Source organism: Asterias amurensis, chromosome 7 (assembly GCF_032118995.1).
Source record: "Asterias amurensis chromosome 7, ASM3211899v1".
NCBI lineage: Eukaryota > Metazoa > Echinodermata > Asteroidea > Forcipulatida > Asteriidae > Asterias > Asterias amurensis.
Window position 1 is genome coordinate 21628239 of NC_092654.1, and position 12153 is coordinate 21640391.

Here is a 12153-nt window from a genome sequence, read left to right on the forward strand (position 1 = left end):
ATCTATGCCCATAAATTGGATTTCTTGAGTGGATTGAAACAAAACTTCCCAGAGCTTGTCCTTTATCAATCATGTGTGGATTCATCAGATTTGTCATGAGTGGACCCTTCTCAAATACTGAATCCTGAGTGGGTTTTGGCTGAGAAGACGAGACCATCGAATTCAACCATCATAACCTCAAACCAGTGGAGTTGGCTGCAACTGCATGTACATACAAGAACTCAAAGGCCACCGACTCATGAGGCAGGCGTAAAACTGCTGATGAGAAGCTGGAAAGAGCTCCAGCAGAGTGAAGCGACAACAGTATCGTCATTCAAAGCTTCGAAAAAGGAGACGGGCAAGTAACTTAACACCCCCAGTCACAATCGGAGAAACCGGGAAAAGATTGAACATCCTGCAATGAACAATCAAGAACAGTATTGAAAGAAAACTGGTTGTGGGCGTATGAAGTAGACCATAAGATTTCATTGCCGTAGATTGAGTGTCCTTTTGTAACTATTGTGTTGAGGGCAAAAGTGTGCCTCAACAGAGAACATTCGGTCTAGAGAGAATCTCGTGAAGAACATTCGATCTAGTTTCTTGCTTGAGGTGGCTCATTAATATTTTGTACTATGTACGATTATAGTTTTCATTGACTTTACAAGGCGTTATTATTTCTTTGTTAATAGATTTGATCAATTTTGAATATGCAGACAATGTTTCACTAGTAAGCCATGGGAAATCAAGTCCCATGGTGTGACAGTGACAAATCCAATTGATTTAGTTCCTAGTTGAGTGACATTTATAGTTGAGTGACACCCATAGTTCCTGTGACATCCCTAGTTGGGTGACATCTCAAGTTGGTGACACATTCCTACAGTTCAGTGAAACCCAAATTGGTCGAACATTTCTTAAAAGGGTCAGGGTAAAAATTATCAAGCTGTCATTTTTGGGGGTCATAGCTAGAGTCACTTTAGGGTACGGGTCCGAGTATCGCTTACAATTACAATAAAATAATGTTATTGTAAAATTGTTCTCCAAATCTGAATGACTTTATCTAGCCCTTCGACGGTTATACACTTGTTGGTTTCTTGCAAAGTTCTGTCACCAAAGATTTTCAAACTTTAAAATGTTCTGTTCCCCTTTGAACCCATTCTATGCAGTAGATGTATTCGTCCTCCGCGTTGTCTCAGCTATCGCTTAAAGACACTGGTAACTATTTATACTTGTCAAAAACCAGTCTTCTCACTTGGTGTATCTCAACATATGTATTAAATAACAAACCTGTAACAATTTGAGCTGAAATGGTCGTCAAAGTTTGGAGATAATAGAGAAAGAAAAAAACACTCTTGACACACGAAGTTGTTTGCTTTCAGATGCTTGATTTGGAGATCTCAAAATCTAATTATGGTCTCGAAATCGAACTCGTGGAAAATTACTTCTTTCAAATTTAGGTATATTTTTGATGAAAAAGCTGGAATTATTTACCCTCTGCCATTTTTTCAAATGTAGGCCCTTTTTTGATGTAAAAAAACCCCCAGGACTTACCCCTTGCAATTTTTTTTCATTTTTAGGCCTATTTTCGATGAAAATGCTGGACTTACCTCTTGCCATTTGTTAAATTTAGGTATATTTTTGATGAAAATGCTGGACTTACCCCTTGCAATTTTTTCACTTTTAGGTGTATTTTTGATGAAAATGCCATTTGTTAAATTTAAGGTATATTTTTGATGAAAATGCTGGACTTACCCCTTGCCATTTCTTTTAATGTTGTACCCTTTTTTTAATGAAAATGCTGGACCTTAGATTTTTTTCAGTTTTAGGCCTATTTTTGATGAAAATGATTTTTTTCAGATTAAGGTATCTTTTTAATGAAAATGCTGGACTTACCCTTTGCATTTAGTCACTTTCAGGCATATTTTCGATGAAAATGCTGGACTAACCCTTTGTGTTTTTTTTTCAATATTAAGTCTTTTTTGATGAAAATGCTGGACTTACCTCTTGCCATTTGTTAAATTTTAGGTATAGTTTTGATGAAAAAGCTGGACTTAGCCCTTGTGTTTTTTTCAACTTTAGGGCTATTTTTGATGAAAATGCTGGCTTTTTGATTTTTTTTCAATTTTAGGCCTATTTTTGATGAAAATGCTGGACTTACCCCATTGTGATTTTTTCAAATTTTGGCCTATCTTTAATGAAAATGCTGGACTTACCCCTTGTGATTTTTTTCAAATTTGGGCCTATTTTTAATGAAAATGCTGGACTAACCCCTTGTGATTTATTCAATTTTAGACCTATTTTTAATGAAAATGCTGGACTTACCCATTGTGATTTTTTCAATTTTAGACCTATTTTTTGATGAAATTGATGGACTAACCCCTTGGGATTTTTTCAATTTTGGGCCTATTTTTAATAAAAAATGCTGGACTAACCCCTTGTGATTTTTTCAAATTTTGGCCTATCTTTAATGAAAATGCTGGACTTACCCCTTGTGATTTTTTTCAAATTTGGGCCTTTTTTTAATGAAAAGGCTGGACTAACCCCTTGTGATTTATTCAATTTTAGACCTATTTTTAATGAAAATGCTGGACTTACCCATTGTGATTTTTTCAATTTTAGACCTATTTTTTTGATGGAATTGATGGACTAACCCCTTGGGATTTTTTCAATTTTGGGCCTATTTTTAATAAAAATGCTGGACTAACCCCTTGTGATTTTTTCAAATTTGGGCCTGTTTTAAATGAAAATGCTGGACTTACCCCTTGTGATTTTTTCAAATTTGGGCCTATTTTTAATGAAAATGCTTGACTTACCCTTAATGATTTTTTAAATTTTAGACCTATTTTTGATGAAAATGCTGGACTTACCCCTTGCCATTTTTTTTAATTTTAGGCCTATCTTTAATGAAAATGCTGGACTTACCCCTTGTGATTTTTTTCAAATTTGGGCCTATTTTTAATGAAAATGCTGGACTAACGCCTTGTGATTTTTTTCCAATTTTAGACCTATTTTCAATGAAAATGCTGGAATTACCCCTTGGGATTTTTTAAATTTTTGACCTATTTTTAATGAAAATGCTGGACTTACCCCTTGTTTTTTTTTCAAATTTTGGCCTGTTTTAAATGAAAATGCTGGACTTACCCCTTGCCATTTTTTCAGTTTTAGGCCTATTTTAAATGAAAATGCTGGACTTACCCCATGTCATTTTTTTAAGTTTTAGGCCTGTTTTTAATGAAAATGCTGGACTTACCCCTTGTGATTTTTTCAGTTTTAGACCTATTTTTAATGAAAATGCTGGACTTACCCCTTGCCATTTTTTCAGTTTTAGGCCTATCTTTTATGAAAATGCTGGACTTACCCCTTGTGATTTTTTCAAATTTGCGCCTATTTTTAATTAAAATGCTGGACTTACCCCTTGTGATTTTTTTAATTTAAGGTCTGTTTTTTTATGAAAATGCTGGACTTACCCCTTGCCATTTTTTCAAATTTGGGCCTATTTTTAATGAAAATGCTGGATTTCCCGTTGCAATTTTCAGGTAAATTTTTGATGATTTTTTTCAGTTTCAGCCCTCTTTTGATGAAAATGCTGGACTTACCCCTTGTGATTTTTATTAACTTTAGGTATATTTTTGATGAAAATTTGTAGCCTATTTTGTAAAAAAAACAAAAAATCCAAGGTTTACCCCTTGTGATTTTTGTAACTTCAGCCTAATTTTGAGGACAATGCAAGGCATTACCCTTTGTGATTTTGTTTTCAATTGCAGCCTGTTTGAGAAAAAGCAAGGCTTACCCCTTGGAATTTTATCAAATTCCAATCTAATGTTAAGAAAAAAATTGAAAGGCTAGGTTAGCTTTATGTTTTTTATTTAATTCAACAATATCATTATATGTATGTTTTGTTAATCATATCTATTTTCAAATAGTACAGTAAAATGAGTTGCTATTCAATTCCTTTACATTTTTTACATTAATATATTTTACAATATTACCCTAAAGGGAACCATGTACAGGAAGTTGAGTTAAAACTTAGTTAATTTTTCCTATTAATTATTATGCTGAAAGGCATTATTTTCAAAGGAACAAACAGACAGACAAACAAAGATGAACCAACAGGTCGATACAACGACACATGCCAGCCAATTAACCAATTCATCTATACGTAACATCGGCACTTAGTAATTAGATACGGGTAAAATCGTAAGAAATTAATAATTCTCGTATTGAATTTCATAAGTTTTACTGGGTGCCTGTATTTACGTCATTATCACTCATTTCTACATAATTGGTCTTCAAAACTATAAACAAAACAAGGTTTGCCAACTTTTTCGCTATGAAGCATATCTATGCTTAGAAATCGTTTTCTTTATAATAAAAGCAGGAGTCATGTGATAATGACCTGATGGTGCCATTTAAAAGTAACAAACTATGAGTGTATATTAACATAATATACAGGGCCCTACTGAAAACATATTGTTTGCTATTTGGAGCATACTCTGGGTAAAGAAATGAAATAAACAAAGCTTGCAAAGATAACAGCAAACACGTATGTTTGGTCTTCTAACTTGCATTTCTTGTAGAGTAGATAAAACTGCTGTTTTGTTTTTACTTTTTCTTTGTCTTGCCATAATGGCAACGTACCACACTATTGCAGTTGAGTGAAATAGAACAATTGTTTATTCCAGAGGACTCCCCAAGGGTACAAAGAACTGCTCAATAATTGTCGTGTACGCAGTCTTACAAAAGTGTCCATGGATATCCATGATGGAAAAAGAATCATCGACAATAGAAAAACAAACAATATTAATAATTTGTTTGTTTGAATGTAAACAAGATTTTCGCTGTGACAATGTCACAATTTGTAAAAAAAAAATGCGCTATAATTTGAATTGGTTTAAGAAGGTCTTAGTGCTGAACTGTTGCATGGAATCGCCACATCTTGGTTCCGGTCTTTTAAAAGTTTTTAGTTTCTTAATTTGCGTTAATATTAAACAAATGAAAAAGTAAATGAATAAAATTAATGTACTCAGACCTCTTAAAATGTAAACATCACCCATATTGTCAATGCAGGAACGGTTAAACTATTTACAAAACAAATCATATTAAAGGAGATAAAAATAGTTAATCCGGAGGTCGTTGGTTCGAATCCCACCCTAGTCAATTCTTTGTTCCGAGAAAAAAAATACTGAAAAATAACAATATTTTCAATTTCTGCAATAAAACAAGGCTCTAAAGAAAACCTACGAAAGCCCAACTAAACCAGTTTCTGTTTAAACTGACGTGGTATGAAACATTCTAATTTGAACGGTCGACAAAAGGTGTAAAAACGCGACTCTAACTAAGTATTTTTTTCTTCAAGGGGCTCTAAAAATATCTTGTAAGAAAAACGATTTTATCGTCTCAAAGTCATCAAAAACTGTTTTTAAAACAAAAGGTTAATGTTAAGTTCGTGCCTCAATTTAGATGTTCATCGTTTCTTACAGAACCTGTTTTGTCAAGACCACTATTCTTTGAGAGTCCAGACGTGACCTCTGACCATAACTCTGCATAATTATTCCTAATTTGAATAATGCCTTACAATCTAAGACTAAATGAAAATGTCCTCAACAGGATAAACACTCATTCAGAAAACATTATTACGAGCTTAAAGAAATATTATAACTTTCTCATTATTATTGATATTATTAATCTGTACATTATGATACCTGACGGTATCTATGACGCTATTTATGATTGCATATTTCTTGTGAATAACAGCTCATTTCTTATAATATAGCTCGATCATCACAATATCTATTTTCAATAAATTGACAAAAATTTAATCCAAATTTAATCAAAAGATGCCGATAATGCATACTAGAATTAAACAACCATTAAAATATTCTGACGGATATACCGTCGATTCAGTTTTGAAATAAAAGCTCACTCTTTCACCCCTCTACTCTATCTCCCTCTTTCTATTCCTCAACCCTCTCACTCTTACTCCCTCTCTCTTTCCCCCTCTCAACTATACTTTCAACTTTTAATTAACACTCGCTCGCCTTCATAATATCCCGTAACAGTTTTGAAAACCATTGGTTTCCACATACACTGCTTTAACATTTTTACATGAAACAATTTCACACCATAATGAATTTAGTTTCAGCACTATTTTCACTTTCCAAACAATCACACTTATTAACTTAATTATCCTCTTTTATGTAGAATCAGTTTCAATTGAGAGGTAAACAATATTATTAAATGTAGATATAAAGTCTTTATTATTGTATTGTATATTGTATTTATTACCATCTAGCTCTCCGACGTATAAAGCTAACCTCAAACAGAATCTATAAAATTGGGCCACGGTGGTAGCGGCTGTTTCTACCAAGCATCGTTGAGTCGCCAGGATGAACTGTCCTGTATTTACTTGTGATTACCATTTTCTGTCTGTATAGGTTGAAAAAGAGGCTAGTATTTATGTTAGGATCATCTCTTCACAATACCCCATACCATATATAAACTGACTTCAATGATGTTTTCAATAACTTCTAAACCCTTCATATATTCTGCTAAATGAGAATGTAGTTAAACAATCTAGAATTTAAAAAAACCTTCAACCAAACAAAAAAAAATAAAAATAACTGAATAAATAATAATAAGAATGATATTCATTACAATCGATCTTTGCGAACGTTGCCGACTGAGGCACCTATGTTCTATTACTCTACTTTCATGCATATCTTGTTCACATAATCTGACATCCAACTTTTTTTTGTTGTCAAACTTAATAATTTCAGCAGTACCGATCACATTCTAGCTGTCTTCAATGCTGTGAAGCTCCACACCAATGTACCATTCCATGCACTTGATGACTATGTTTTGACGGTTATTGACACAAATCACCAAACACCAGCCATCAATCCACCTGCTCCATCAATACGATTTGACGGTAAAACGTCGTCGAAAGATGACATTAATAATGAGGATAACTCCATACAAAGATTTATATACAATAGTCTTGTCCTCCTCGATTCCATTCCAAAGGTGGTGGTTTCTCAAACCCAGGTGTCACGCTGTGGGTTGTTTGGAGGGAGAAGAATCCCCCTGCCTCAATCGCCGCACACCCTCATTACTCGGCACCCGTCTCGGTATACCTTTTGAAGAGCGACCTCTAGAGGCAGAATTGTTAGTGTCTGTTACTCCCGCAGAGGAGGCTCGTGATTGATGTGAACCATCATCTGCTGACCGTTGACCTTCTATTGACCTCTGACCTGAGTTGTGCCTCGGTGACGAGGCGTCACAACTGTCCTTTGAAGGTGATGCTGTGGGACTATTGGTGATATTGGTGTCCCTGTCGTCATCGTTTGGGAAGACATCGTTAATGCTCATGTCACTTGTGTGCTCCTCTGACATACTTGACAATCTTGAATGACCCTTGACCTCTGCAAAGAGAAAGTGAATGACATCATCACTTAACACTGGCACTCGGACAGCACATGGCCTGTGCTTGTACGACACATGGTATGTGCTCGGACAGCTTATGATCTGTGCTTGTATGCAGTGGCACTCGGGAAACTCGGACGGCACATGGCCTGTGCTTGTACGACACATGGCATGTGCTCGGACGGCTTATGACCTGTGCTTGGTTGGCACATGGCACTCGAACGGCACATGGCCTGTGCTTGTACGACACTTGGCATGTGCTCTGACGGCTTATGACCTGTGCTTGTATGGCACATGGCACTCGAACGGCACATGGCCTGTGCTTGTACGACACATGGCATGTGCTCGGACGTTTTATGACCTGTGCTTGTATGGCACATGGCACTCTGACGGCACATAGCCTTTGCTTGTACGACACTTGGCACGTGCTCGGACGGCTTATGACCTGTGCTTGTATGGCACATGGCACTCGGACGGCACATGGCCTGTGCTTGTACGACACTTGGCATGTGCTCGGACGGCTTATGATCTGTGCTTGTATGGCACATGGCACTCGGACGGCACATGGCCTTTGCTTGCATGACACATGGTATGTGCTCGGACGGCGTATGATCTGTGCTTTTATGGCACTGGCACTCGGATGGCACATGGCATGTGCTTGTACAACACATGGCACTCGAACTGGCACATGCAATGGTCCCGGACAGCACATGGCATGTGCTCGAGCCGCTGGTACATGGCCTATGCTTAGATGGCACATGGACTGTATTTATAGGGCATTTAGCAGATGGACGACACATGGCCTGTTCTTGGGTGGCACATGGCCTCTGCTTGGACGACACATGCTGCATTTGCATGACAAAGCGACTGTGACTGAATTGCCCATGGACTGTTCTTGTATGGCATAGGTACAGTACAACAGTGCATTGACCGCTCAAGGCCTGTGCTTTAATTGGGAGGTTTGTTATGAACCGATTGTTATAATAAAAAATGTTAAACATAAATACCTGTAGCTGCATATTCTTTCCACCTGTTCTTATTGAACATAAGTGGCTCTGCCCAACTCCTGACTGCCTTGATTGGTATTGATGACCTTCTACTCAGGCTGATTCTACCAGGACTTGATGGCGGTCGATTCGGCTGACCCTAAAGAGGGGTGCAAAAAAAGACGTTTATATTAAATCGAATACGAGTCAATAAATGAAAGGATAAGAATCACTATCAACATAATAAAAACGATGTTCAATTATTTTCTGATGACAGTGTAAAGACACTGGACACTATTGGTAGTTGTCAAAGACCAGTCTTCTCACTTGGTGTATCTCAACATATGCGTACAATTTGAGCTCAATTGGTCGTTGAAGTTGCCAGATGATAGTGAAACAAAAAACACCCCTGTCACACGAAGTTCTGTTCTTTCAGCTAATTGATTTTGAGACCTCAAAATCTTATTCTCAGGTCTCAAAATCAAATTCGTTGAAAATAACTTCTTTCGCTAAAACTACATTACTTCAGAGGGAGCCGTTTCTCACAATGCTTTATACTATCAAGAGCTACCCATTACTCATTAACAAGTAAGGTTTTATGCTATTAATTATTTTGAGTAATTGCCAATAGTGTCCATTAAAGGAACATTACAGAATAGTATTTTGCTTACAAAACAGTTGTTGGCATTTAAACACTTGATGTAATTCTCCATTAACTGTACATAAACTGACAAACCATGTACAATTTTGAGATTAATTGGCCATCTGGGTCACACGAAAAAGTGACAAATCGATTAGACATTTGGATGACATTGATTTAAAAAAAAATTCTCATTTCTCATCAATGATGACATTTCGGAAAGAAATATTTCGAGGGAATTTGTTCATCTTTCATCATCATTCGACCGTTAGGTGAATCTGTGATATTAGACCAGTTTTTTTCCTTACTAATTCTGTAATATTCCTTTAAGAAAAAGAGGTGAGCAATGAAATATTAAAATAAATTAACTAGAGAACTATCATGCCTTTCAAATGAAAAGTTAGCGTAAACGTAAAAAGTTAACATGCTATTAGTACCCTCACATGTACACACTACATGAATACTAAAATAAAAACCTTTGCAGAGAACTTAAGGCATAAAACACTTGAAACGAATAAATTCGTGCATAGCTGACTAGAACCGGTTAAAACTAGAGGTTAGTGACTTAATTGGTGCAGGTTCATTACAAAGCAATAGTTCCGAAATCATTTTCGCAGATATTGTCAAACATAGACTGATGCAACCATGGGCATTTAACAGGGTGTCTCAAAACAACTATACACTTTTGAATGTCTTCCGAATAAAACATGTTTAATTCTTGGGGAAAAGGTATATATGTATGGAAAGCTTATGGATTCAACTTTGATATGACACCACAAAGTTCGAAAATAGTTAATGCTTGGTTGAGCACTGCTCCCTTTTGTAAACAGTAATTAGCCTTCCAACTTGTGAGAGGTATGTCCTTGGGAGCTTAAACAAATTCACCAAAGATGTCGGCTACTTTCTTCAGTGAGCAGTGCTCACCAAAGAAGGAATTCTTTTCGGACTTTCTGGTGTCATAAGAAAGTTGAGTCCATAAGCTACCCATACATATAAACCTCTTTTCCCCAGAATCATAATTTTTTTATTCGGCAGCCAAATTTTTTTTTGGCGACACCCTGTATAGTACCCCACTGTTTTTGCCTAACGTTGCTTTGGACACACACATGCCACTAAAGACAGAACAAGGTAAATACCTTCTGACGGACCTACTGAACTGAAGAAAAAAAAGTTAAAAACACCAATAATGATAAACAGGCACCTCTAAACCCCCCTCCCCGGTGACGCTTATGGTTCTGCTTCTGACCTGGTAACCTGGGACACTACTAGTCCTTGGTGTGCTGGTGGGGCGAGCCAGTGGAATAGAGTTTCGCTTAGTCCTCAGACTGCTTTCGTCCGGAGCGCTGGGAGGCAGCTCCTGTAACACTTTGTCGATCATGTCACAGCAGACGATCAGACTCGGTTCAACGATGAAGTCGATGAAACCTGGATAGAACAAAAATCATAATTTCATGAGCATCAATGTTGTGTTTATAATGAAAAGTGTAATAGCGCCCTCATACGACCACTGAGGATACAGAACGCCATGTTGAAAGGTTGTTGGATTAAAATGTAATACATACGAAGGCTGATGAATAAAGAAGTGTTGTGTTGAATTCAAGAACTGTAATTTCTCCGGATTAGTTATGCGTGTTTATCACAATCAGTTATTTAAGTCATCATCCTGTAAAATTCTTGATGGCAGTTTAAAAAGATGAAGCTGAATCAGGATAAGTAGGATTTGAAACTTTGCAAGGTGGGAGAATAATCAGGAGAAGTTTGCGGTGAGCAACATGTGTAAATATCATTTGAGAAGTGTTATTAAAAGAGTTGGTGGTTGACAACTCAACGTTTCGATGCTGTGATCGTCTTCAGACGATTACTAGACTCTGGTGCTGAATGTTCCCCTGAAGACGATCTGAACAGACTGATCGAAACGTCGAGCTGTCAACCACAAACCTCACCTCACTGGGTCGGGATCTTTCCGTACATTTCGTACATTCCAGTAGTAGGCCTACTATAAACATCAACTACATTATTCTATTCGTGAGGTAATATTTGATGCACAATGGTGTTTGGGTAAGAAGGAAGAAACTTGTACTAATTTGAGACCTACCTCATCAAAGGTTCTTCTCTGAACCAAACATTCTTACTAGGGTTGGCATCACAGGTTTAATCTTACTAAACTGAACCAAACATTCTTACTAGGGTTGGCATCACAGGTTTAATCTTACTAAACTTGTCATTTCAGTGATGCACTAGTTGTTACAAATTAAAACTGACTTGATATTACCATTGTTGTTAATTGGATGTCAAGAAACCAACCTATTTGTGATTCTGCCACCATTGTGGTTTTCCGATCGCAGAGCGGGGAAAATGCAACACCAAGCTCCTTTTCTCTGTCACCCTAATATCGAAAAAGAAAATGTAAAAACTTGTTAGTTTCTGACGTTTTTGGGAAATAATGAATGAACCAAAAAAGCTTTTAGTTGTGAACCCCCAGTCTGTCATTACACCTGTCAATATTTTACAGGAGCAAAAATAAAATGTTGGTGTAAATTTTCATCGATTTTTAATATGATTATGCTGTTAAGGTGAATTCTAGTGAAACCATCGAACTCGACTAGGTACTCCAGATGGAATCGAACCCGCGACAGTTGTATACAAGACCTGGATCTGGATCTGGATAAATATTCTCAAAGCTCTAATTAGAGCCAAATGAGAAAACAGGTTGATGACGAAATGTCAGTTTTAGATGTGGGATGAAAACCCCAGAGAACTATTCCAGGTAAAACCCACACAGTTAGTTAGGGACTGACAACACATCCACAATTGCCCCCCGGTGGGATTTGAACCGGAGTCCCAGAGGTGGAAGGCAAGGCAAGACACCGCTACAACAAACTGACCACCCAGTCCTCTACACTAGAAGTATGGATTTTCCACATACAATTCTACACAAAGAAATACCTTTTTGATTATTACTGGATTACTTAATTCCACAAAAATATTATTTTGTACTGACCTGTCTGAAGAATTCGTGCATAAGTAATGTGGTCCATTTATGATGTAGGGCCCAATCCTTTGCAGGATGGCTTATATCTGCACAGTGTAAGGCTAAAGCCATTGCTTTGGGTTTGTCAAGGGCACTGC

The 12153-nt window shown here is 37.0% G+C and overlaps 1 protein-coding gene across 7 annotated transcripts in view; it reads right to left on the minus strand.

The window, feature by feature from the left end:
* Positions 1 to 3832: 3832 nt before the first annotated feature.
* LOC139939756 (dual specificity calcium/calmodulin-dependent 3',5'-cyclic nucleotide phosphodiesterase 1A-like) overlaps positions 3833 to 12153 on the minus strand; it is a 198574-nt gene continuing 190253 nt past the window's right edge. For 5 of the 7 annotated variants that reach the window (XM_071935859.1, XM_071935856.1, XM_071935857.1 and 2 more), the window contains 5 exons: positions 12026 to 12152; positions 11329 to 11410; positions 10226 to 10449; positions 8406 to 8544; positions 3833 to 7397 (listed from right to left, as the gene is read on the minus strand). In XM_071935859.1, the coding sequence (XP_071791960.1) occupies positions 7024 to 7397; positions 8406 to 8544; positions 10226 to 10449; positions 11329 to 11410; positions 12026 to 12152 (946 nt within the window). In that variant the 3' untranslated portion in view covers positions 3833 to 7023. The remainder of the gene's footprint in view (positions 7398 to 8405; positions 8545 to 10225; positions 10450 to 11328; positions 11411 to 12025; position 12153) is intronic. The other 2 variants (XM_071935858.1, XM_071935861.1) reach the window with 1 other exon arrangement.